Source organism: Cavia porcellus, unplaced genomic scaffold (assembly GCF_034190915.1).
Source record: "Cavia porcellus strain 051 isolate PalLab524CR breed Dunkin Hartley unplaced genomic scaffold, mCavPor4.1 scaffold_32, whole genome shotgun sequence".
Classification (NCBI taxonomy): Eukaryota; Metazoa; Chordata; class Mammalia; order Rodentia; family Caviidae; genus Cavia; species Cavia porcellus.
The window spans coordinates 22,166,577-22,194,519 of record NW_026947515.1 but is presented as its reverse complement, the minus strand read 5'-3'; the positions used below and the strand labels follow the sequence as shown (position 1 = coordinate 22,194,519).

Here is a 27,943-nt window from a genome sequence, read left to right as displayed (position 1 = left end):
AGTGGCATAAGCGCCTGCCTTGCAAGCAGACAGACGTGAGTTCGACCCCCGGTACCAATAAAAAAGGAAAAAGACAAAAAAAAAAAAAAAAAGAAGAAGAAGAAGAAGAAGAAGAACCATAAACTTGTAAAATATAATATTCTATGATGGAGAAAAGAAAAATCCCTTTCCACTTCTGAAGTCACTAAAACACTGATATTAAGGTGCAGGCTACCTTTAATACATGCAAGTTCTAGTTAAAAGCAGTCTCACTACGCATTTTCTACACACAGTAAAATGTGGAGTGGAAACTTTTTTTGAGGCACAGTCTCACTTATGAAGCTTAGGCTGGCCTCAAATTCAAGGTTATCTTCCTGCTTCAGCCTCCCAAGTGCAAGGAATACAGGCATAAAACACCATGCCTGGCTAGACACTTTTAAATATAGTGTTTCCTTAAGAAAGAGTGAAGTCACAGGCATGAAGTCTGAAGGCACTGATCTCAAGTTTCTATTGAAATGTAAAAGAAATGTCATAATTATTTTAAGAATCTTGCATATGCCATGCTGCCATCAATATGGCTCATGTCTACTTTTATACCTCTGCCAAATACACTGAAAGGCAATTTAACTTTCAAGTTTAAGTGTTCTAGACAAGCCAAAAGCCCCTTTGGAGTTAACAAGTTCTGCTAATATTAGAAACAAAAAACGTCCTCAGTAAGCCATGTATATTTGCATGGACACAGCAGTCAAGAGAACTACTAAATTACCTCAGAAAGATGTTCAATATGCCAGGTGCACTCCCAGCTAGTGGGGGCAAACCAGTGAGAATGTATCTCAAAAAAAGAAAATTAACACTCATCCTAACTAAGCTTGTTTCATTCAAAACACCCAATTCATATGTTCACAAAACTCTTTAAACATTTAAACTCTTTAAATATTATCAAAGTCTCAAATCCCAGCCTTTGTATCAATGTCATTGCTAAGCACAGTACCCTTCACCTAGGAGATACTAAAAATTTGGTGTAATTTACAAGGTACTAAATATGTAATTTTAAGAATTCATAAAAATTCTACAACTATCATAACACACTCATGAAAATGAAAAACAACTAGATCAAACACACATCTGTGGAAGATTCTACCCAACAACAAAACATTCATCTCAAACACACAGAACACTTCCCAGGATGGATTATATACTAGCCTATAAAATATGCCCAAATAAGTCTAAAGAGAATGACATTATACAAAATATATACATTTTTAAATTACAATAGAGTTAAAATAGAAATCAACAAGTCTGGAAAATTTACAAGTATGTTAAAAAACATGTTCTAAAATAACCAATGGGACAAAGAAATAAAAAAGGAAATTAGAAAATATTTTGAAATGAATAAAAACTATATCCAAATGTACTGTAAGGAGCTGAAGTAGGAAATCAGAGGGAAATTTATAGCTATAAATATCTATATTAAAAAGGAAAACATGCCAGGCATAGTGGTAAGCACCTGTAGTTCCAGTTACTCAGCAAATTGAGGAAAGAGGACTGCTTGGGCCCAGTAGTATATTTCCAGTTAAGACTGGATTGTAGCTGAGCATGGTGGCACATACTTCTAATTCTAGCACTGAGGAGGCTAAGGAGGACTGTTGAGTTTGAGACCAACCTGAATTCAAGGCCAACCTGAACTGCATAGTGAAACTTGTCTCAAAAAGACCAAAAAAAACCCCACAAAAAACAAAAAACAAAGACTGGGTTGTAGCTATCTTTTGTGCATTAAAAAAAAAATCAAGTGCAAATAAAAATCTTTTATATTTAAAATTTACACCCAGAAGCAAATTATACAAGTGTATCTTTTCATTAGGCTGCCTGAAGACACATAGATGAGAAGCATGTTCTTAATATTTAATAGGGATGAAGTAAACAGAAAAAAATATCCAGAAATCTTAACTTTAACACAGAGCATCAAATAAGATAATAGCTAACTCTGAAAATTACTATTAAAAATTTAAAAAGTAACAGCTGTTCAGATGGGTAATAATTATATTACTAGCTCAAAGAAGGCAGATAAAGGCTCTTGAATAGATTATGATGTTCCAAGTTTATGAACAACTTAAAAATATTGGTTCTTGCGCTGGGGATTTAGCTCAGCGGCATAAGCGCCTGCCTTGCAAGCAGGCAGTCGTGAGTTCGATCCCTGGTACCGATAAAAAGGAAAAAGACAAAAAAAAAAAAGAAAGAAAAAAAAATATTGGTTCTTCTATGCTAGCAGCCTAAATTGAGAAAGAAATCAAACATATAACTAATTCAAGGAAAGATCTGTAGGCCCTATCAGTTTCTACTTCTGGCATTAAGTGAAGCTGTTAGGAACAAATTCAAATAGATGAGTATTAGACTATATTAGCATAACTTTTGAGAAAATTCACAGATTTCAGGTTCCATTCAGATTCAGCTTAATTTGGGGGACAGTCTCCCTATTTAGGCAAGCTGACCTTGAACTTACTATGCAGCTCAGGCTGGCATGAAACTTGTGATCCTCTTGCCTCAAGCTCTCACAGACGTGCACCATCACACCTGGCTTTCTGACTCAGCTTTAACATGTGACTTTCAATGGTCATTTTTTTTTTTTTTTTTTTGGTCATTTTGAGACAGGGTCTCACTATTCAGTCCAGGCTGCCCTTGAACTCACTTGGTAGCCCAGGTTGGTCTTGAACTTGCAACGATCCTCTTGCCTCTGCCTCCGAAGTGCTGGGATTACAGGCATGCGCCACCCTTGCTGGCTTCAATAAAATCTTAATCATGGATTTTGTCTAACAGCCTGACATAGAAAGCCTTTGAGCTACTGCCATTTTCTAAAACGGTACTATACACTTACTTTCATTATTAAAATTTCGTATTTTTCCTCTATTATATGCAAAAAATGTATTGTAAAAGTGAGCTTGGATATATGCATTATTTTTCCATGAAAGATTACAGAACACCTGAACATTTGAGGATACCTTAACAATAATTTTCTTTAAGAAACAGTTTGTCAAAATAAAAAATTTGTCATGTAAATTTTCTAATCATGAGTGAAATTTACTTACTTAATTTCAAAAAAGTTTCCAGGTGACAGAAGGGAATATAGCCTTTTATATTTTCCTGCTAAGTCTAGTAAGCATTTTTTAAAAAAATAAAGATATCTAATTTTTAAAATGCACAATGGGTAACTAAAAGCCATTTATAATTTCAAATCTTCACCTCTTAAATTTTTTTTCTTTTTTAGTACTTGGGGTTGAATTCAAGGCCTTCAAAGTGAGCTACACCTCCAGTTCTACTTATTTAATTAAGATAAGTGCTTGCTAGAAAGTCACTAAATGGCCAGGCTGGTCTTGAATTTGTGACCCTCTTGCTCTCACCTACCTGAGTGACAGGATTAAAGGTGTTTGGCCCCACTTCTAGCTTTTTTTTTTTTTTTTTTGGTACATTTTTATTTCCTTACTTTTCAAAGCTAAACATTTTACAGAAGCTGACACCTAATAAAGCTTGAACAGATCTAGCTAAAAATGGAAAAAAGACAAAAGAATTTTTAAAACTCCTGTAATTTGGCTGCATCAGTATTTTTATTTTGGGACAGGAGTACTGGAAATTAAACACAGGACCTCATACTTGCCAGGCAGGTGCTGTGCCACTGAGCAGACTGTAAATCCCCAGACCAGTAATTCTGATATAGTTTGGAAAGTGGCATAAGTCAGAAGTAGACATGTAAAAAAAGCACATTACTTACATATCAGGTACAGGAATAAGGTAAGTCAGCTATAACCAAACCAGAAATCTGAGCAGCAAGTCAGTTTTATCCCCATCTGTTTGTTCACTTATAAAGAGCTGAGCATGTCTCTGGTTTATCACCACATATTCTACCTAAAGTCTGGAGAGATAATCACCCCAAACACTGTACAATAGTACTGCTCATACTAAGAAGAACCTTAATATGAAATCAATCTGCTTCAGAAGTTTTGTCCATTCACTTTTATTTTCCTTGTAAGAAAACAAAACAGGTCTTAAAGTATTTGTTGACTTTTTCTTTCTGATTACAAAGTTAAAACATGCTGGTAAAAACATCCACTATAGAACTGCTTGCTGTAGAAAATGAAAGCTCTCCAAAATGCTGATGTCAATTTCCAGGAGAACATGGCAGATAGATAACAGCAACTACAGAGGCTCTCTGAGACAGCCAGCATACAATCCAGGAATGGTGTGAGTAGTCCTAAGCAAGGGGAGATATACCCTGCCGAACCAGGAATGAACTAAGCTGAGAGAAACCAACTGGAAATGCAATCCCAGTGCTATACAGAACAGATAAAATCTCAGCGCGGAACCTGGAACTCCCACCTCTGGAAACCGAGATTTGAATTTCCTTCTGCGGCTGCGGTCTGAGAGCGAGAATTGGCAAACGGAGTTGAGAGAGGGACTAGTGGGGAGCCCTGCATTGACCTGCAGTGAGCGAGAGGAACGGGGATCCTTCCATAGACTAGGAGGCTCCAAAAGAGGACATTCTGGTACGGGGCAGACTAGCCGAAATAGGACGCTACAGTGACTTTAGTCGCATATTCCCCTCTCAAATGGGATTGGTGGGGAGCGCTTGGCTTGGGTGATGCCACAGACTAAGACCCAGTAAGCTAGCCCAAACCAGGTCCCAGCGCCTGGTGGGACACCCTAGCAGTGAAGCCTTCAGTAGGTTGGAGGGGTGGGCCCAGCAGAGGCTGCCCAGGTCTGTGTCTCCATAGTACACTGCAGTAGGGGGGAACACTTGGCCGGCAGATTCAAACAAACTGTAACTGACAAAGAAAGAAACTGGGCCTCCTATATACGCTTGTATGGAAGGATCAAAAGGTATGGGAAGAGGGAGCAACAAGAAAGGATCCTCAGTCAACAATCCTGAGAACACTGATCCAGGAAAGATAAATGCAAAGGAGAATGAGGACAGAAAACAAGCAATATCAGGCATGGCACCAATAGACATAAAGCGGTATCTCCGGAACCTCATAGACAAGTTCAAAAGTGAAGTATTTAATGAAGTAAGGCAAGATATAAGTAGAATAGTTAAAGAAATGCTAAGCACCGCCCAAGAAAAAACAGATGGTGGAAGGAAGAACAGAAAAAAGGGGAGAATTGTTTGATGGAGAAAATAGAGAAAACATAGAATACGTGAAGCAGGTTCAAAGAGATTACCAGGAAACTAAAAACTCTATCGAAAGGTGGCATAACAGCTTGAAAGAAACTAAGGATAAATTAGCTGAACTGGAGGGCAGATTTGTAATGTGGGAGCATGAAATGAAAAACTTCTTAAAAATAACAAGGAAACAAACAGCAATAATACAAAGGCTAGAAGATGATAAGAGGATCTATAACTTAAGAATTAAGAACGTAAAAGAAGGGGCTCGAGGTTTAGCTCAGCGGCATAAGCGCCTGCCTTGGAAGCAGGCAGTCGTGAGTTCGATCCCCGGTACCGATAAAAAGGAAAAAGACAAAAAAAAAAAAAAAAAAAGAATGTAAAAGAAGAAGTAGAGACACAAACAAATGAACTACAAAGGCTATTCACAGAAATAATCCAGGAGAATTTCCCTAATTTAGCAGAAGGTAAAGATACTCAGATCTATGAGGCATACAGGACCCAGCCACCTACAACCCAAACAGAGCTACACCCAGGCATATAATAATCAAAATTCCAGAAATCCAATATAAGAACAGAATATTAAAAGCCATCAGAGACAAGAAACAGATCACTTACAAGGGAACACCCATCAGAATTACAGCAGACTTCTTGGCACAAACCGTCAAATCACGAAGAGCGTGGGGGGAAATAATTCAAGCTTTGAAAGATAATAACCTCCAGCCAAGATTGATATATCCTGCACAACTGTCCCTAGAAATTGATGGATTAACAAAGCGCTTCCAGGATAAAGAAGAACTAGGGGAATTTGCAACTGCCAATTCAACTCTACAAAGAATACTGCAGGATATTCTAAAAAAGAAAAATACCAAGATTCCAGAAATAGTGGCAGAGAGGCCACAATGAATGGGGCAGAAAGTGAAATGAAGAAGACAAACTGACAACTAATAACAGAAAAAGAGCTCAACAGAAATGAGGCAGAGAAGGTTGGATGGTAGGGAACAGCTATTTTGGAGAAAACAAGACATGATAATAGCTAGTGCTGATTTAATATCATCTTATTTTGAAGTCCCATCAAGCTTTTGCTCTTCTGTCTCCATTGGTCTTAACATGTTGTATCTTATTGGATTTTATTTTATGTGATAATATAAATAAAAACTTTTATAGACAAGGAGATTATACAGAAACCACTGTTTATTTTCTGTTAGTTGATTCTAAATACCTTGTAATCCTTTCATTCTCTTGAATGGTTTTACACTGTCTTGATATGTTTGATGCTACAGTACACGAAGTTATACTCAAACATTTCAAGGAAAGAGACACTATGGTAACTACTTTTATGTCAGGATATCTTGTGGTGAAACACTATTTGGCTTAAATGGTTATGTTTTAACCTGCACTGTTTTGTTATGCCCTCTTTTATCTCAATCTCCTTTTTTTATTATTTTCTTTTTTATCTTTTTAATTAAGGGAAAAATAAATTAAAAATAGCAGGATATATTAATAGTAACCCACTTTGATTTCCTATTAACTTGATTTGAAACCCTGTATTGCTCTCACCATCTTGTTTTGATTGATTTTCTTCTATTCTGTTTTGCTTGATAGTACCGAGTATAGGCAACAACTGTGAAGACAATAAGATTCATTATGACGCCCATTCTGGTTGACTATTATCTTCTTTTGAAGTCCTGTAATGTCTCCAATGTGTTGGTTTTATTGGTTTTGTTCTTTACTGTTTTGTTCAATTTTATTACAACTAATGATACAGGCAATTCTTTTTAAGATAGCAAGAGGCATTATGGTAACCATTGTTGATCACCTTGTATTTTGTTTTTACATTATGTATTATGTCCATCCTTTTGATATGACTGACTCTGTTTTGTTATATCAATTTGGTTTTACTCTCTTCAAAAAAAGTAATAAGAACTGTGGGAGTAATAAAACCCAAAATGTGTAATTGTCATTGTATAAGAGAGAGGAAAAGAAAGTGCTTTAAAGGATATAACTGCATGTATATTTAAGTGCATTAGATAGATAACCATATTACTGAGTTTTGTTGGATCATTGAACAGAACTGTTTGCAGTTTCACTGTTTGAATGTCCACTTTATATGCTTTAATTTTGTAACTTGAACCACTATTTCTAAGATGACAATATGTAATCTATCAACTAGTGATTTCCTGTTTATTTTTTTCTGAAATTCTGTATAACTTGTACCCTTTTTCTGTTTTTTCTTTTTCTACTTAAATAAAATTTTTTTTAAATTAAAAAAAAAAAGGAGGGGGGCTGGGGATTTAGCTCAGCAGCATAAGCGCCTGCCTTACAAGCAGGCAGTCGTGAGTTCGATCCCCAGTACCGATAAGAAGGAAAAAGACAAAAATAAATAAATAAATGCTGATGCCTAGAGGCACTGCAGTGTGAGTACACTGACTACCATACTCTTATCTTCTTCCTAAAAGCCTTCAGCATGTAAAGCATAAACTAAACAGTCTTCTCATTTTTTTCCACACCTGAGAATAGATGACCTTCCTTCAGAAGACATTCATCTAGTTCCAAGGAGAAAAACTGAATTAGAACTATAGCACTGTCTATGAATATAGACCAAATTTCTATATTGCAATTACTTATTAATTTTACCTTCTGACAGAGCACTAAAACAAATTAATCACCTGAAACAACAGCATGAAATAAAATGTATACCAGAAAAAAAATATATCAAGCATCATAGATGCCAAAGATAAAACTTAAATGGTTACTTTAGTTCTTATAAAACAGTCAAGGTTTGAAATTACACTGTTCTGTAAAAGGAGACTAGAGAATGAAACAGGCATTAGCTGTGCTATTATTATGTATTCTGACTACAGATTATGGCCCATGGTCATTTAAGTATTTTAGGGACAACCATTTGTTCACTCCTTTTGGAAAACAGGGAAACATGTATCAAAGCCTCTCTTGACATTATGAGCGAAATGATTAATAGAAACAAGTGAGACATCCAAAAAATATGGCAATAGTTAAGTCAATTATAGAACATTACCTTGATGTATTAATTACTAAATATAATTAGTAAAACTAATATAGCAAACAGTAGCATGCTATAGTATTAAGTTCTCCACGATGCAGCATTATAAAAATGTATGCATAATGATAAAGCTTAGGTAAGAGATGAACTGGCCACAGTGGTGTATCCCAGCTACTTAAGCCACAACAGATTTAACTCAGTAAGACCCTGTCTCAAAATAAAAAAGGCTGTGGGCATAGCTTAGTAGCAGAGCACTCCTGGGTCCAAACTCCAACGTTGCAAAAAAAAAAAAAGCTGACTATCAAACTAAAGAGTAAATTAGTTGAAAATGAAAGCCATTTTCAAGGTGAAGATGGAAACCATCAATATTTTTACTGCTAATAATTGGTAACTGTTTTGATAAAAATACAAACTCTAGGAACTGCTGCTAGAAATGAGAACAAGCAGATTCCTGAGCTTTCCTGCAAAGCAAAGGCACACACTAAGCCATTATTTATAGCATCCTAGGAATTTTAAAAAGTTGTTTGGGGAAAACACGCCTCTTCTCAGTCTTGAAATCAAAGGGAATGATCTCCCAGGGGTCTTCACCTATAGACAATGAAAGAAACCTTAATATTCTTACAGTAAACGATGAATTTTATCCAACACTGTTTTTAAAAACACCCTAATTGATAACAGCACAATCTCAAAACTTTAGCGAAAAACAAAAAACTATAATGAGCACTCCCCACCTACAGGTACATATCTCTGTCTTTAGGTTCAATCCTGACAGGTCAGTGATGTGTAAAAATGGAGAAAGGACTTATATTTCAGACAATCCTGCAACTATATTAGGTTTTCAGCTGGACTCTGGGACAGTTTAAATGGTTCTGCATTTCAAGTGATAGTGGACAAGCATTTCCTTTTTATTATGGTCAGAGTCACATGATTTAATGTTGCTGACTGACCACCTCTTATCAGAAGTTGTGACCTGAATAACATTAGTAAAACTAATAGCCTATGTGGAGGCACATGCCTATAACCCTAGCACCATGGGAGGCCAAAACAGGAGGACTGCAAGATCCCATCTCAAAATTTAAAAACAAAAACAAAAAAACAAGAAACCTCGGAATGCAGCCCACTGGATAGGCCCTCATATCACTCCCTAGTACTGTGAAACACAAAAAGCAAAACAAAGCCAGGTGTGATGGCACATACCTGTAATGCCAACAGTGGGGAGGTTGAGGTAGGACAACAGTCATGAGTTTGGGGCCAGCCTAGGCTGTGAGTTCAGTCAAAGCCAGTCTGGACTACACAGCAAACCCTTGCCATTAAATAAACAAACCAATTCCTGAGCAAACCACTTTAACTTCTTGAAGTATCTTTTCATGGTGAACTAGATAAATTACTATTAAATGTAATTGTATTGTTTGATAAAATGCATAAATGCACTCCTTTAAAAGTAAAGTAGGGGCTGGGGATTTAGCTTGGCGGCATAAGTGCCTGCCTGGCAAGTGCGAGATTGGGAGGTCGCGAGTTCGATCCCCAGTACCAAAAAAAAGTAAAGTAACACAGGAGAACACATAGAAACAAAACAAAACTCACCTGAAATCCAGTCACTTGGAGATGACAGCCATGGGGTGGGGGGTGGGGGAGAGGTTTCGGCAAAGAGAAAAAGACAATTTTCCCTACATGGACTCTTTTCTAACCAGCCTGGGTTTGAAGGTTAACCTGTGAATTTGAGCAAATTATGTAACATAAAACCCAGGTTCTTTGCCAGTAAAATGAGGATAAGAGTATTTGTCTTCAGAAGAGTAACGTGGAGATTAAAAAGAAAAAAAAGAGTACAAGTGATGGGTGTAGGAACACATGCTTCTAATTCCAGCCCTCTGAGGTGGAGGCAGGAAGGTAACTGCGAGTTCAAGGCCAGCCTGAACGATATAGCCTCAAAAAAACAAAACAAACAAACAAACAAACAAAAAAGCCACAAAAGAGTACAAGTAAAATACTTAAGTTAGTGTAAAGAGTTTACTAAGCATTAAATACATTAGTTATATTATGACTTATAAAGAGGATCCATTCAAATGTTCCCCTGTACAAATGTCAACAGTATTCTATGCTGATAGTTACAACATCACACCCTCTTCATAGTATTTTATTAAATAGGCAGTGTGACCTACTATTACTGATGGAGGTTTTTGTGTAATATGGTAACTCTATTTAAAGATGCTCCTTTTGATACAACTTAACATCTCTGAAATTCACATCATAATCTCTTCATTGGCAGAAAATGCCTCCCCAGTGGCACAGAGATGAAGCAAACATTCTTATGTCTACATTTTTAAATACTTGAGAACTTTCTTAGAACAAATCCTTAAAAGTCTAATTATTGTGTCACCTCATGTTCTGATACACATCTCCAAGCCACCACTGGAAAAGACTGTAGTGATACAAACTCCACATATGTATGAGGCAGAACCTATGCCATCATACCCTGACAGAGGACAGAGGTCAATCTTTTGGGGGAGGGGGATATCGGGGACAGAACTCATGACTTCTGTGCTTGCCAGGCAAGTGCTTATACCACTGAGCTAAATCCCCGGCCCAGGAGGTTTATCCGTTTGCAAATCTGACACACAAAATGACCCTTTTTTAATACATCTGGGTTGTTCTGTTTTATTTTGTTTTGTTTTGAGACAGGGTCTTGCTCTGAGCTTCAGGCTAGCCTTGAACTCACTACATAGCCCAGGCTGGTCATGAACTCAAGGCAATCCTCTTGGCTCAGTCACCCACGCGCTGGACTACAGTATACACTAAAAGAAACTTATTTTAAGCAGGAAGTCCAATAAGCCTGACAGGTGAATAAAGCAAAGTGACTGTAATTCTAATTTACTTACACCTGGCAAACGAGTAGTCTACATATATCGTAGAGGGTCCACTGCATCCTGATGTAAGATCAAAGCCCAGCTTTGACACATGTGAGCTGTATGAACCTGAGCAAAGCTTAACTTTTGAGCCTGTCTGTGCACTTTTAAAATGGGGTCAGTAGTGTCAACTTTTCAGTTGGCACTATTTTATCAGCTGAATGGACTTGGTAGCACAGTAAATGCTCCATAAATGGCAGCTGTTCAATGGTGACTTCAGTCTACAGCTTTACGGGAGTAAAACAGGAAAGACCCCCAAAAGATCACTGTATTTTCTTACTCGTTTTCTCCAAAAGAAGAAGACTAATTCTTAGCCAGTCCCCTCAGTCTTATACAGGAACTGAAAGTTCATTCTCAGCACCTATATGGAAATAGTCCATTCAGCTGATAAAATAGATATAGTAAAAAAGACAAAATTATTTGCTTTGAGAAAACTCAAGTTGGGGCCTGGGGATTTAGCTCAGAGGCATAAGTGCCTGCCTTGCAAGCAGGCAATCGTGAGTTCGATCCCCGGTACCGATAAAAAGGAAAAAGACCAAAAAAAAAAAGAAAAGAAAAGAAAACTCAAGTCGTCATTTCTTAAAGATTAAATGAACCTCTAGTTTGCAAGACTGACAAGAATTCTTACCAACAGACGCTTCCACAAAGTATACTAATATGAGGATTTTTAAACAGTGAAGAAAAATACCCCTAGCTCTTACTTCCTGAGATTGGATAACTCAAAACATCTGAAATGAGACCCGCACACTGATATTCAGGATAACTACAACCAACCAAATCAGGGTCCAGCTCAAAGATCATGATCAATGTTCACTCTGCTCAGTTACATAGGAAACTTACTCAAACACCACTAGATGATATGCAGAAATCTCGTAAGTTTTCCTTTCATTATGTGTCAATCACCTTTTATTCCTAATCCCCAATACCTATGCAGGTGTTTAAGTGCACACTCTGACTTGTTCTCATAACCTCCTGACTCCTGGCTCGAGGCCTTCCTTCTTGCAATACATTATGCACACGACTTTTTCATCATCAGCTAAAAACCTTCTGAGGTTTCTTAATGACCAGATCAAACTTGTTGGGGCTTTCCTTACCCTACTACAATTTCAACCTTCTTTTTACAATTTCACAGTCTAAGCCCTTATACGGCAGTCTATAACCTAACTGTTGTCTTTCTCACTCAAACAACCACGTAACTTCCCCCACCTTCAATGTCCTCTCTCCTCTCTTCATCAAGCTGTCTTGTCCATCTCACAGGGAAAATTCAAATCACAACTCCTGCACACACATCTCTCTGATATCAGCTCTTTCCAGACTCTTTCTGTTCTCTAGCAACTATAGGGTACAACAGAATTTAACATTCCATCGAATACCAGTTCACTTTGGAGAAAGGACAATTGTGTGATCTTAGATCATTTAACCTCTGTGGACCACAACTTTTTCATATGTAAAATAATAAAAGTCTAAGTAAGAGATTTGTAAAAGTCTTTTCCATTCTATAAATTTTGTAAATTCACATACTGCTTTGTACTGTTTCACATATTAACCTCCCTTCTCTTATAAGATTTTAGAGCTGCTAAAGGAAGAAAGTAAATTTTACACTTCTTCCCCAATTCTCAAAGTAACTGATCGCAGGATCTGGCTCAAGAAGGTGTTCAGTAAGTGTGACGTTCAAGCAGGCCAAGCAGCACCAAGGACAAGAGGACACTGTGAAGAGCCAAAAGTAATATGAGACCTATTTCTCAAGTATGTTTAGGAAGCTGTAAAGGTAGTAAGTCCCTGCTAGAGAAGACAGCTAGATGACACAGACAGGGGTGATTCTCTTCTAGACTGAAAAAAGCTGGAAGCCAGCTCTAGAATGGAACAAGCACAGGTTTAAAGTTCTTTTAACTGTTATGCAGCACTAACTGCCCTGTATTCACTGTTACACAGCAGCTGCAATTTAGGTGAACTCAGGAGGTTTTGTGTGACCTGGGCTGGGCTATTCAGGATTGTGTCCCCCCCACCCCACCCAAGAACAAATCCAGAGGCACATGCTTGTAACTCTAGCACTTGTGAGGCCGAGGCAGGAGGATCACTCTAAGTTGAGCCACCTTGGGCTACAAAATGAGCTCAAGGCCAGCCTGAACTGCAAAAGCGGGACCCTGTCTTAAGACAAAACAAAAACACAAAAAACGAATCCAGAGCCTTGCCAATACTAGATCACTAAGTCACATCCCTAATCTGTTATTCAGGAGTCTTGTCAGTGGAGAAGTGTGAGACTATCTCAAGCCTGTGCTACTTTTAACTAGTAGAGAATATTAAGTACATTTTCAGCTATGTAAGAATTGAAGCTTGCAAGAGAAGTCCTTCCATTTTAAAGCCCCCGTGGCTTTCCTTCCTTTCACCAAGAAAAACCCAGGCTTATGCAAGAGGGACAGTAACAAAGAGTTCTTTTCTCAGGGCAGTAGCAGGTCAATCTGTAGGCAGAAAACAAGGAAAGGTAGCCAGGCAGGGTGCTACATGCCTATAACCCAGCACCTAGAAGGCTAAGACAGAAGGATCATCACAAGTTTGAGGCCAGCCTGGGCTATATAGTCAGTTCAAGGCCAGCATAAACTGTATAATGAGACTCATGCCTCAGAAACACAAAAAAGAAAGAAAAAGTAAGGGAAACATCTGGGGGACAGTAATCGACATAAAAGGTTCATCAGGAACTCAAGATATGAAGGGAACGTAATCATTCTGAACTCCAGTTAGAGTCAGAGGGCAAGGACTATTTTGTTATCTCGAAATGAAGCGTACTCCATACCTATATGCACATCTTCTTTAAGGGAAGACAAACAAATATATTTCTATTTCAATCAAAGTTAAACAGGTCAATGCTATCCCAGCCACTTCTACACATGGTTCAATTTAGAGCTAACATCCTAAAGAGTTATCAAATTACATCAAAGCCAGTCAAATCTGGCTGCTTTACTCCTTGACAAGGTAAATGAGGAAAAACTGTTTTGTTTTAAACTAACAGTTCTTAAGACAAAGCATGTCGGGGGCTAGGGATTTAGCTCAGCGGCATAAGTGCCTGCCTTGCAAGCAGGCAGTCGTGAGTTCAATCCCCGGTTCTGATAAAAAAGGAAAAAGACAAAAAAAAAAAAATTTAAAGAAAGACAAAGCATGTCCCTCCTCTTAACGTAATGAAACAAAGGGCAGCTACTGTATTGACACTTTTTTTTGGAGTAAAGCCACAAGACTACAAACAAACAGCTAATGGCCACAGTTAGAAAGAAGTAAGAGCATTATGACTTCATATCCCAGGTATCTACCAAATTGGAGAGCCAAGTATATGTATCTTTTTCTCTCTCCAAAGAATATCTGAGGAAAAAAGAGCACTCCAATTAACTTTCTCCCTCATCATAAAAATGGGGGGAGGAGGTGTTAAGCAGTACCACATTCCCTGATTATTGAATGGGGAAGGTGCTAAACTGGTTCCAAATCTAAATGATTTAAAGTGAAGAACTGATAAAATGTTCATAGTCTAGTCTAGGACAAATTTCTGAGCCAGCAATCAAGGAACACTTGTCTAAAAACAGATTTCAAATTCTTACTTTTAATTTGTTGATTTCATGTGAAATATGCACTGGGAGAAAAAGATAAACTACTCTCCTTTCAGGCTCAAGTTCCTAAGGTAAGTAAGCTTAAAGGAGAGGAAGAGAGACCTAGCCCTAAAAGGATTTTGTACATGCTACAAATGTGGGTAATTGAGTAGCCAGTGCTACCATGATATCACAAGCGGATCATCTGCTGAAAACAGTAATCACTCACAAAAACATCAAATTATCTCTATACACCAGTGACACAGAGTAATTTAGTAATTTAAGTTATATTTGCTCTGACTTCCAGCTCTCTAAGAGACAAAATACAGCACAGCACGTCTTTTTGAAACGTACAGCTCACTCTCTGCTTCCTGATCAATTATGATGGTGAGAACTCCCCCAGAGTGTAGTGTCACAACAAAGTTTCCTTCTCCCTGAAGAGCTTTTCAGTATCACTTTCTATAAAGTTTAACCTATATTTCTCACATGAAAAAATGACTGCAAGCCAGGGATGGTGGCACATGCCTATCACTCACCATGTACCTCAGGCTTGCCTCTAACTCTCAATCCTCCTGCCTCAGCCTCCTAAGCACTAGAATTACAAGCAAGCACCAGCCTGCCTGAGACATGTCTGCTTTCTTCCTCTATAAAGTTCATGAATTTCTTTTGTTCTGGAGTAGTAAGCAAATGACTGACAAATCCCAACAAGTGAATTAAGGCTTCAAGTAAAGAATACCAAGACTTGGGAAATAGTTCAGCTTTTCCTCAGTTGAAGTCAACTCTTCAATAACCCCTCAATAAAGATAGATTAATTATCCAAATGAGGAAACTGCTCCAGTCAACTGAACAGACAATATAATAACAGTGCCAAGTGGGGAGCCCATGCTCATGTAAACAGTGGGGCTCAAAATAAGCTATGAGCTATGAAGAACTTGTATCTAAACTGTCAGCAGATTTCTTTTGTGTAATTAGATTTTAACAGAGTAGCTGTTCAAGTTTCTCTTAAAATCAAAATCTGACCTGTGCAATAGCAAGTTGAACCTTATTATTTACAATCCCATTAGTTTTTTCCACAACAAATAAAAATACATTCAGGTTCTATAAAGAGTTTTGGCATATACTTCTAGTAACATCTCTAAAGTCCAAAAATTAATTTCTAAACTACCATGATCATATTACAAAATGCAACATCTTCTGACTGTCTAAATTAAGACTAAATATTTCAAGTTTAGGTCTGAAAAAAATCCTGGTTTTTTGAAAAATAAACTATTAAGTAAATCAGTCAATTCATACCCTTCCTTTCTACAATCTTACCACTTTGACTTTTCACGAAACATTACCAGTATCAACAATCAGAAATACTCTAAGCAGTCACACAAAGGCAGTTAAAGACCACACAACACACTAACTCTCTTAAGTCATAGTGAATATTGTCTATCCAGCATCTATCACAAGCTATCCAACAGCTCAAACCTGATGCTGAATGTTAGAAGTGTGCAATGAAAAAAGAACAAGCACAGGTTCTTTTGTTACCAGCGTGAAAGATGGTAAAGAAGCAACGGAAGAGATGACCTCAATATTGTGCCTGGCATCAACACTTACCTTGAGGATGTCCCCCCTTTTGAAGCTCAGCTCATCATCTGCAGTAGCTTTGAAGTCATATTTGGCGATGGCTTCCATTCTGAGTGATGCTCAGTGCTCAGCAGCCTGAAGCACGGGGGAAGGGAGTCTTCCCTGCTGAAACAACCTAGCTCTCTGGGCTCAGTCTCAACTTCTCTTCTGGGGCTTCTCCTGCACGCTGAGAAGCACAATGCCACCCTGAATCAGAAGAAGGATGATTAGGAGAAGTGGCCAGGATCCACAGCAGCCCCGCCCTGCCAATCGGCCTGCCGTCCCAGCCCCCACGCCCCCTGGCTCGGGCTGGGCTCAGCTTTCCTCCTCCTCCCTTCCAGGCAATAGCCTGGCTTTCCCTCTTCCTCTTTTCAGGCTCAGCCCCAGGCGACTGACAGGCCCAGCGGCCAATGGCAAAAGCTGCTTGCGCTATTCCAGAACACACTTCCTCTTCCCTCCCACTGAGTGTGCTTGATGTACGGCTTGTGGAACCCGCTAGAGTCTCAGGCAGTCTCCACCACTCTGGCACCCTCACTCTTTTTCCTGGGTTTCCAACACAGCATGGTACTCAGAAAGAAAAGTCCACCCTGACGGCCTGATGACTGCACCTGGTTCTTGGCTAAACAAGCCTATTTCTCTCCCTTCTCCCCAGCGTTTCTTGGCTTCCTGTGAACACTGCCTCTCCTACTCCTTGGTCAGAAGCAAGCCATCCAGCCTTTAGTCTCCACTGCTTTACTCTTTTCTCAAAACTGAATCTTACTACCTTGAGCACCGGTGCCTTTCTTTTACCACCTCCAGTCATTCAGTCATTCAGACCACCAAAAAAAAGAGATGCAGCTGGGAGCTCTTTGGTAGTGAAGAATTGTGCTTATATAGGTATCCCGTCCCATGAAGACTAGTAACCCCACTAGTCTTCATGGGACAGGAAAAGCAGCAGAACAATCCAGAAATTTCTAAATGATCCACGTTATTTTCTAACTAGCCTAAACAACACAGCTGAGATTGTAACCTAATCTTGGAAAGAATTAAAGAACCCAAACCGCCAAATACCTAGTCTGGGGGAAAAGGGACAGGGACTGGGGTCAGGTAAAACTGAAGGCAGTTACCCTGACCACAGCTTTTCTCAGAAGGAAAAGGTAAGCTGCATTCTGGAGGGTGGGAGATTAGGTCATGAAGGGGAGGTGCAATTGCTTCTGTAGTAAAGGGCATGGATTACAACAGAGACCTTTACATTCCTACAGAAAATAAAGCCCCATTCTTGTTTTCCTGCATGCTAAACAAAAACAGAAAAACAAGGACACTGGCAGAATAAGGAGAGACTATTTATAGTAGCACCTTTCTCGGACAATTATCTAGCAGATCATTTGAGAAGCATGAGTGACTACTATTTTTTTGTTGCGAAGTTAGTAACTGGGGCATTAATCAAGCACAGCTACAGACTAGGCACTAATCCAGCAGATACTCAGATTAGTCCATCACCTGGAAAGAAATCCTTCCCATAAATTATGAAAGCTAAACATTCTGCTATAGGTAACTAATAAACTAAGCCAGTGTTTATTTTCTCAGGTCATACCTAAACTCTTCTATGTGATGCTGGCTCTAAAGTGGAAAGTATAAAGTTCCAGTAAGTATATAAGTAGTTTTTAAACATAAAAAGATTAGTCTGCATATTTATATACCTTTAAGTATCCTTTACTTATATTCTATAGTTTTTAAAATCAAACCAATCCATACACATGATTTATTTTATCTTATTGATTGATTGGTACCAGCGATTGAACTCATGACCTTGCACTTGCCAGGCAGGCACTTGTGCCACTGGGCTATAACTATGGCCTGTCATATACATAACTCTAAAAATCAGCATATAAAACAGCTTACAGGGAACTGGGGATTTAGCTCAGCGGAGCACAAGCATCTGCCTCGCAAATACAAGGTCTTGAGTTCGATTCCAAGTACCGATAAAATAAAACAGCTCACAGGTAGTTCTCTACCAATACCTGCATGCAAACATCTTGTTTTGTTTTTAGCTTTCTCGTCACATTTACTTACCATACTTCCAAACAATATCTTGCTATTGCTATTTCTATTCCAGTGATTACCTATGCCCTTAAAAATGAGGATTTAGCTATCTCAACCTAGCCAATTTCCCTCACCATATCCCACCAGTATTATATATTCCAATCTTAGCAACAGTAACATAAATAGCAATGTATTATGAAATATTGTTCACTGATGTGAATAATATACTATACCACAACACATCTTTCTTTTCTGTACTCCTCCAATTTTCCCAAACATTAAAAACTTTTTTTTTCTAAACTTGGCTAGTTTCCAACTACTTTTTTTCTTTTTAATTCTTAACTTGGCTAGTGTAGGCATTTTTACCTTTTTTAAACAAATGCTCCAAAATTTTTGCTACATGCTATCAATATCTTCTATTCATTTTAACTAGTTCCCAGGATGAACTGTTGACACTCTGTCAATGTTAAGAGGCCAAAAAAAAAAAGAACTGAACAAGTTTGGAAAAAAAAAAAAAATCAGACAGAACCACAAAGCACTGCCACTGCCAATGTATCACACAGTAACAGGACGTAAATTTTTATGCAATGCAGGATTTAGGACACCATTATTTTACAGAGATAGCATAAAAACCGAGACAGTTCACAACATTCCCTTTCTTCAACTTATCCACCACAGGTTACTGAGTCAAAGCATAAAAAAATTAACACTCTAAAAAGCTGTAATTACTTAGGCAATGATTCAAATAACTATTGCTTTGTTTTTGTGGGATTTTTTTTTTTTTTTTTTTTTTTTTTTTGGTCTTTTTCCTTTTTATCGGTACCGGGGATCGAACTCACGACTGCCTGCTTGCAAGGCAGGTGCTTATGCCGCTGAGCTAAACCCCCAGCCCCTTTTGTGGGGTTTTTTAAAAACTTTGTCTAGGGCTGGGGATTTAGCTCAGCGGCATAAGCACCTGCCTTGCAAGCAGGCAGTCGTGAGTTCGATCCCCGGTACCGATAAAAAGGAAAAGACAAAAAAAAAAAATTTGCTTGTCTGCTTGTTTGTTTTTGAAAAGGGCCTTGCTATGTAGTTCATGTTGGCCTTGAACTCACCACATAGGCCAGGCTGGCCTAGAACTTGTGGCAAATCGTCCTGCCTCTGCTTTCCAGCTCTGGAATTACAGGTGTGTGCCACATGGCAGGGCTAACTACTGCTTTGTGAGACAGTCTGACAGGAAATTACACCAATACTCCCATGGCTGTGCAAAATGAAAATTAGCACTTATTCTGAAAATTCAAAGAGATCAGTTTCTTAGTTTATATACAGAAAAGAAACCCAAAACTCTCATTAAAAAATGGGAAAAAACCACTCTACTCCATATAAAGACAATGCTAATTACTAAAAAGGAAGAAGTCTGAAGATAGACACAAAGTACAGTACAACTGTGGGGGCAGGTGAACCCAAGACTTTATGCATACTAAGCACTCTATCACTGAGCCCATGTCCAACGATTTTTTAACAATTTTTTTTTGTTTTTTGAAACAGGGTCTTGCAGGCTGGCCTTAAACTCATTATGTAGCCCAGGCTGTCCTCAAATTTGCAGCAGTTCAGGATTACAGGAGTGCACCACCACGCCCTACAACAGATTTTAATAGAGTCTGCTGTTTTTCCCAAGAAAACAAAGTGGCAGTACATTTAACACTGGCTGCCTGATGAGAGTATCTCTAAACTATTAGCACACACCTTAAGAAGGGTAAGTATAGCTTTAATTGTTCATTTCAAATGATAAACATTGTATTTGAAAATGTGGTGTCCTAAAAGTATTTTAAATATTTTATTCTCGTTCCAGTTAACTGTCTTCTTCCCAAATGCATAGAAAATAAAGCACATGACACTTATAAAGCCACTGTATCTTAGTGTGGAGTCTACATGGCCTCTAGAGGTAGGTTACTGTCAGTCATTCAAGTAATGACCTTGCTAGTTACACTTATAATCTTGGACAACCCTTTTATTTATTTTTGTTTGTTTGTTTTGTTTTTTGTCTTTTTCATTTTTATCGGTACCAGGGATCGAACTCACGACCGCCTGCTTGCAAGGCAGGCACTTATGCCGCTGAGCTAAATCCCCAGCCCTTTGGACAACCCTTTTAAACAAGCTCATTTTCTAATCGGTACAATGGAATAATAATTACCTTATAAGACCCACTGAGCCTTAAATTAGATAATATAGAAATACATGTGGGATGTTTTGGACGTTAGTCTAACACGTAACAGTTACTCAAATTTAAAACATTATTCTAGGGCCAGGGGTTTAGCTCAGTGGTATAGGCGTCTGCTTGGCAAGCACGAGGTTGTGAGTTTAATCCCTGGTACTTAAAATAAAAATATAAATAAATAAATAAATCATTGCTCTATTTAGTCAGGAATGGCAGACGGCATACAGTGAGGTAAAATGACTGCAAGGTCTTGACCAACCTTGACCAATTTATCAAGACCCTGTTTCTAGAAAAAAACAAAACAGACTGGGGTTGTAGCTCAGTGTGAAGGCTCTGGATTCAATCACCAGTACCACTAAGCAAATAAATGCAAACTAAGACAATAAGGTTTCTTTCACATACTAACTGGAAAAAATTCTGAAGATTTATTATATCAAGGCTCTGAAATACGTTGAGTAAACAGATTTACATTATCAGGCAGCCACTCATTCAACACCATAAGCAGTTGCTTGCCTGGTTTCTTCAAGATAATATAGTTCAATAGAACCATCAGCGTCTACAGTGTAGCTGGGAGTAATCAGTTCAATCTTTCTGGAAAACACAGTAATTTGGTAAAATCTACTGACAATTTTAAAATACGTTGGATAAGGGTCAGGGGTTTAGCTCAGAGGCACAAGCACCTGCCTGGCAAGCACAAGGTTGTGAGTTCAATTCCTGGTACAAAAAAACAGAAGTTTAATTAAGCAATGCCACTTCACAAATTTATGTCACTGAAATGAGACATACAACATTCATATACACTACCCAAAATATGTACACCTGATAAATATCCAAGAGCTTTTTGTTTTGAGACAGGGTCTAGTTTAGCTGGCCTTCAATTTGGTACTTAAACTAGGCTGACTTTGTGCTCACAATCCTCCTACCTCAGCTTCCTAAGAGCTCAGATTACAGAGGCCCACCACCATGCCTGGTTCCATGAGTTTTTCTACAGGTTATTTTTCTACACAAATAATTAGACATCAAGTTAAAAAAGAAAAAGTATAACTTATCCCATTTCTATACATCTAAATATCAGTGTCTGCTAAAAAAAAAAAATTCAATTCTGGGTATCTTCCCAAGAGAATTAAAAACATCACACCACAGTGTGTATAGCAGCACAGTTTGTGATAGCCAGATCTTGGAAACAACCTATATGCCCATCAAGTGAGGAATGGATAAAAACACATGATGTTTTTATACAATGGAGTACTACTCAGCTGTAAAGAATGATAAACTGGATTTTTATAGGTAAATGGATGCACCTTGAGAGCATACTCAGTGAAATGAGACACACGTGTCAACATTTTATTGTTTCATTAGTGTGACATGCTGAGAGAAAAAGCATATATACGTATGTATATAAAAAATAATTAAGATAGTTATAAAACAAAAATGAAAAAAAATTTAAAAATTCAAGCTGGGAATGGTGGTACATGCCTGTAATCCCAGCACTTGGGAAGCAAGAGGATTGTTGCCGAGTGCAAGGCCAGCCCAAGCTACATAGAGTCTCGACAGCCAGCCTGAACTACCTAGCAAAACCTTGTCTTGAAAAATCTAAAATAAATATAAAAGAATTTTAAAAATCAAATGCCTGCAATGTTTACGTCTGTGAGATCGTTTCTGCACATCTCAATTGTATTCTGCTCTTACACTAAACACGCGTGACGTATGGTAGTTAAAAGAACAAAAGCTTAAAAGCTTAGAAATGCTCTGGAGTTAGAGTTGGATTCAACTGTCACTTTGCCACTTACAAGCTGAATGATCCTGGAAAAATACCTTATATCCTCTAATCCCTAATATCCCTCAACTGTAAAATTGGGATAATATCACCATCTACTTTATAAAGTCAATCTGGAGATTTAAAATAAAGCCTGTAAATGGCTAGGTTGGCAAAGTCTATGCCATAAAGACATGTGAAATGGTATCACTGGTCCCTTTTCAAATATCAATCTACATACTGTGAGAATTAAACAGATCATGCACTTTAATTAACAGCCCTACTAAATACAAAGGATATAGCTAAGGATATGGGCTAAGGATATAGCTCATTGGTAGAGCACTTGACTAGTACTCAGGAGACAAAGCTTTATCTGCAGCAGCACAAAAACAAAAAGATTTTAAAAATATATATGCTCGGGGCTGGGGATTTAGCTCAGCGGCATAAGCACCTGCCTTGCAAGCAGGCGGTCGTGAGTTCGATCCCTGGTACCGAGAAAAATGAAAAAGACAAAAAAAAAATATATATATATATATATATATGCTTAAACGATAAATCACTCCATATCACAAGCCCAACAATGCCCCAAAGTTTTCACATATAAAAACTAATCATAACCCGGTACAACTGCGTAAACAAATAATCCTAGCACACTAGGAGGCTGCCACAAGAGGATCAAAATTTTGATCACAAATTTGTTTTTTTTTTTTTTTTGGAGATGAAACTCACAACCTTATGCTTGCCAGATAGGTACTTACACCGCTGAGCTAAATCCCTGGCACAAATCTCTTTTTAAAAAAGGAAGAAAAAAAAAAATGAAGGACCTCAGGATGTAACTTAGGGTGAAAGCCTTGGGTTCAATCCTCAGTATTTAAAGAAACAAACTAAGCATACCTGTCGACAATTACAATGCTATTCTTCGTTTTTTACAATGCTATTCTAAATATCTACTTTCAATATACAGAAAGTGCTTCATTTTAAGTTCAGTATTTTTTTTTTTTTCTTTTTCCTTTTTACCGGTACCAGGGATCAAACTCACGACTGCCTGATTGCAAGGCAGGTGCTTATGCCGCTGAGCTAAATCCCCAGCCCCTTAAGTTCAGTAATTTAAGGTCCCACACAAGTCTATTTTATGACTTTCTTTTAATTCTTTAAAATACTTTTTAAATTTTTTTAAATTTTGGACTCTCTACATCAAAATTCCCTCTTCCAGAGATTCACTGTAGTGTATCCGATAGAATTCTGCCAGAGGATAATTGTAGAAAGAATCCCAGGTGATACTTATAAATCTTAAGAATTGGCTGATGTAGTGGTATATACCTGTAATCTCAGCACTTGGGAAGCTGAGGCAGAAGGACTACTGTAAATCTGAGGCCTGCCTGGACTACAAAGTGAGTTTAAGACAATTGAACTACAGAGCAAGATTGTGTCTCAACCCGTGACCCACACCTAGGGGGCAAAAAAAGAATCACTGCTAAACAAATTTTTAAATTTGCATTCCAGCCAAGTGCACTAGGGCCTCCCTGCAATCCAAACTACTCAGACTGAGGTAGGAGGGACACAGGGATGATATAGGACCTCCAAATAATATAAGGGAAATATAATTCCCAAACTGCTAGCTGTTGGACAGGCTGAGTTCGTGTTCTCTAAAATTGAAGAATGAATTATAGGAACAACAAACATTAAAAGTAGTATTTATTAAGAGGTAGAAAAAATACTAAGAAAGACAAAAGAGATCCCAGTGGGTGGCCGGGGATCCCCCTTCTCAAGGGAGTTCTAAGAGCATATGGAAGAAGTGAGGTGGGTCTAAGGTGGGACAGAACTATAAGCATAGTTGCTTAGATCACATTAATCCAACGGAAAATCACAGGATGAGGGGATGGGAAAAAAGTATGGCAAACCAGTAAGATGACATGTATAATCACTTTTAAGTGATTATATGGGAATCAAATTGAGAAGCAAGTCACATAGCAAGCACACATGGGACAGACAAGGTCTTTCCTGGAAGGGATAGATTAAGGAGGTTTTTTTGGTCCCTTACCCAAGGGAGACTGACGCTTAGAGTACCAAAATCACTACAGTTCATTCCTCGGGGGAAGTATACGGGTGTAGTAATTCCTCTTTTTGTTGAAGCCTGTCCTTTAGTGCACAGGCCTCCAGCCACAGTTGTCTTCTGCACTGACCTCTAGAGAACCCAGGCCTGTCTGTCTACAATATTTCTAAATAACTTAGAGGAGGATGGCAAGTTCTAGCTGACAGTGGACAACTTAGTGAGATCCTGTCTCAAAATAAAAAATATTTTGAAAGAGTTTGAGATGTAGTTTAGAAATAAAGCATAGTGGTTGGGGATTTAGCTCAGCAGCGTAAGCGCCTGCCTTGCAAGCAGGCAGTCGTGAGTTCGATCCCCAGTATCGATAAAAAGAAAAAAAAAAAAGAAAGAAAGAAAGAAAGCATAAACCACTGGATTCAATTCCCAGAATTGCCTCCCTAACTGCATTCCAGATAATGCATTCCAGTGTCTTTATATAAAATTAAAGTAACACACATTCATGTGGCACAACTGGGGAAAAGCCAACTGCAACAAACAAGAAAAAGCAAAACAAAGAATCCCAATAGCCTTTCACAACAGTGGGGAGTTCCTGATTTCTCTTAGGAAGGCACAGTAGCTTTCCATTTCTTATTACTTTATTTTTTCCAAATCTACTACTCTTTTGCTCTATCTAATAGTTTGCTAAGAAGACTATTAAACTACTAGAGGAGTATCTCTAATAACTTAAAGTACTACTAATAATAATAACTCTAAGTACTATTAACAAGCAGTTCATAAAACACCAATTCTCTCAAATCTGAAAACCTCCTGAAGTAAACTGCCTTAAGCACTTAAATGCTTACCATTTGTGTCAAAGAAAAACAATTTTAAGAATTAACTTTTTTTTTTTTTTTTTTTTTTTTGGTACTGAGGATCGAATCAAAGTATTTGAGCATCTGAGCTAAAGTCCTGGCCAAGAACTCTTTTTTTTTTTTTTTGGTACCTGGGATCAAACTCACAACTACGCACTTGCAAGGCAGGCACTTGTGCAGTTGAACTAAATTTCCAGCCCCAAGAATTAACTTTTTTGAGGGAAGGGGTTAACTGGGGTTTAAAGCCTTTACTCTGACTGATATCTCCAGCCCTTTTTATGTTATTTTAAATTTTGAAATAAGATTTTATTAATTTGCCCAGGCTGACCTAGAACTTATGATGCTCCTGTCCAGCTTGCTGCAGTGCTGGGATTACAGACGGACACCACCACACCAGACTAAAATTTAATTTTTTTCCCTTGGAAAATGGAAAATTTTGAACATGGGAAAGAACAAAAAGTATATTTCTAGCCAGGCATGGTGGCACATGTCTGTAATCCCAACACCCAGGAGGCTGAGGCAGGAGGAGTTCCATGAATTTGAGGCCAACCTGGGCTACACAGTGAGTTCAAGGTCAGCTTGAACTGTACAGTGAGACCCTGTCTCAAAAAACTAAAATAAAATAAAATAATAAAAATTTCTGTCAAAAACAACAGAAGCAGGGGAGTACAACTGAGGGGTAGTTCATGGTTAACATGCAGGGGTATGCTGGATTTGATCCCCAGCACAGAGCAGTAGAAGAGGCAGGCACATGAAGAGGAGGAGAAAGGTAAAGGTAGCCAATACAGTAAGATGTCAACATTTTTAAATAGATTGATGAGTAAATTAGTGCTACTACCATGAGTAGACTTCACTAATTTGTCAATGGTCTAAATAAGTTATAGCCCTTTAAATTTTTCAGGTTATGTTAATTTACTTTACAGCTGATTTTCATTTTTAACACTAGCTCCCCACTGAAAGTCACATAAGCCCCAAACTGACTTAATCTTTCTCATTAAAACAAAAATATAGAGGAAGAAAAACAAAAGCAGTCACAAAAATCTTAGAATTGAAGAAAAAACTAAAATACAAGCATACTAAATAAGTAACAAACGCAAACTACACTTATGACCTTGTGGAACTACTGACGACTTAGGAAGAATTCAACCCTTTTAGACTCCCAGTTTCGAGAATTTAAGTCTCCACAGCTCTCTAGCAACCCATTTGGCTGGCTGAAGGACACGGACGTTTAAAGGTAAAGGAATGAAAGCAGAAGAGAAGAGCCCTTCCCGAGCAAGACGTAATCTGAAAGGAGGAAGAACACCCACAGCGCCAAAAAGGCAGAAAGTTTGAAAAATTACGCCTGAAAAAAGGCCAGAAAGGAGGAAGAGGAAGTAGACTAGAAAAAAAGTGGGGTGAAAGGAGCAAATGACTAGAGTTACAAAAGTAAGCATTCTGGCCCTAGGGCAATCGGACCGAGAGTAACTGATAACGGGAGTGCAAAGTGAGAGCTCAGAAAGCCAACATACACTGAAGCGAACATTTGTCGTGTCTTAGTTTTTTCAGCGCCAACAACATCTAAAGCTAGACCTCAAGTGCACTTCAGTTCTTCTGCAATTTGCACTTTTATAGCAATTGAAGCAAGCCTAGAATCACTTTCAAAACAAGCCGTATTTCATCTGCCTCACAGTCACTTACATACCGGGACAGTCTTGCAAACGAGCATTAACAGCGCTCTCACACGCTAATCTTTCTCCAAACGCTCCGATCTGCTGCTGCTTATTTTTCCTGACCAGAATTTTCTAGGACACTTAAAAAAGAAAGCCTCCGGCACACAGGTATCTCTACGGGTTCCAGTTGCAAACATTCAAACTCACAGTGGATAATTTCCGCAAAAAATTCCCCCCAAATGCCAAGAGACGGTGACGTGGTTGCCGCGCAGGTCGAAGGAGTATCAATCACCACGTTCGCAGCCTGCACCGAAACCCCCGCCCCCCGGGCTAAGTCAGCCTGACTCACGGAATTGCCACCCCGTGCCTCTCGGGTGCTCGGGGTCCCTTCTACGCAAATCCTCACGACGCGAGGCAGAACTCATTAGGGAGTCCAGGTTCCTTCCCGGGGTCCCGGGCTCTGTCCAGATCCTGAGGAGGACGGTCCCCAGGGAGGAAGCGCCCCAAAAGGGGAAACGCGGAGTCCGCAACCCAGAGGTTCCGCTCCTTGTCCACAGCCTCTCCGCCACGACCGGAACCCTGGCTCTGCCCGGCGGCCCCGGGCAGGCTGGGCCCGTTACCCCGCCGCCGAGAGGGGAGAGAGACACACCGGAGCCCGCCGCGCGCGGCCGCCCGCACTCACCGTGGCGCAGCTGCCTCCGTCGCGCCCGGCCCGCCTCTCCGCAGCACTGCGAGCAGCCGCGGACTCTGCTGCTGCTCCACGGGGCGGCGTCTACTCCGGCCGCCGTCACCACTTCAGTTTCGGTCGTGGTCGTCGCTGCCGCCGCCAACGCCGCCGCCGCCGCCGCCGCCCGGGAGCCCAAGCAGCACAGCCGCCTCACTTCCGCTCCTCTGCTGGCTCCCGCGAGAACTTCCCCACGCGGCCCCGCCCCGCCCCGCCGCGCCGCGCCCCGCCCCGCCCCCGCGAGACTTCCCCCCGGCGGAAAAGGCCCAGAGCGCAGGCGCTCCTCCGCAGCCGGGCCCCACAGTTAGAGGGTCCGCGTGCCGGGACGCATGCGCAACGCCGCCTCGCAGCAGGTGTCACCCGCCTGGCCCCGCCCCTCGGTCATAATAACCCTCTCCGTGCTGGAGTGGATAAATTACCGCGCTATGCTGAAGGAATAACACTTTCACGTTCAAATG

At 39.3% G+C, this 27,943-nt stretch overlaps 1 protein-coding gene across 2 annotated transcripts in view; it reads right to left on the bottom strand.

The window, feature by feature from the left end:
- Positions 1-27,667, bottom strand: part of Grb2 (growth factor receptor bound protein 2) — a 72,959-nt gene extending 45,292 nt beyond the window's left edge. Inside the window, exons 1-2 of one of the 2 annotated variants that reach the window (XM_004999290.4) lie at positions 27,444-27,667; positions 16,228-16,443 (exon numbers count right to left, since the gene is read on the bottom strand). In XM_004999290.4, coding sequence (XP_004999347.1) covers positions 16,228-16,305 — 78 coding nt within the window. In that variant the 5' untranslated portion in view covers positions 16,306-16,443; positions 27,444-27,667. Of the gene's footprint in view, positions 1-16,227; positions 16,444-27,110; positions 27,277-27,443 lie in introns of those variants that run through there. The other variant, XM_013146951.3, reaches the window with a different exon arrangement.
- Positions 27,668-27,943: the final 276 nt, after the last annotated feature.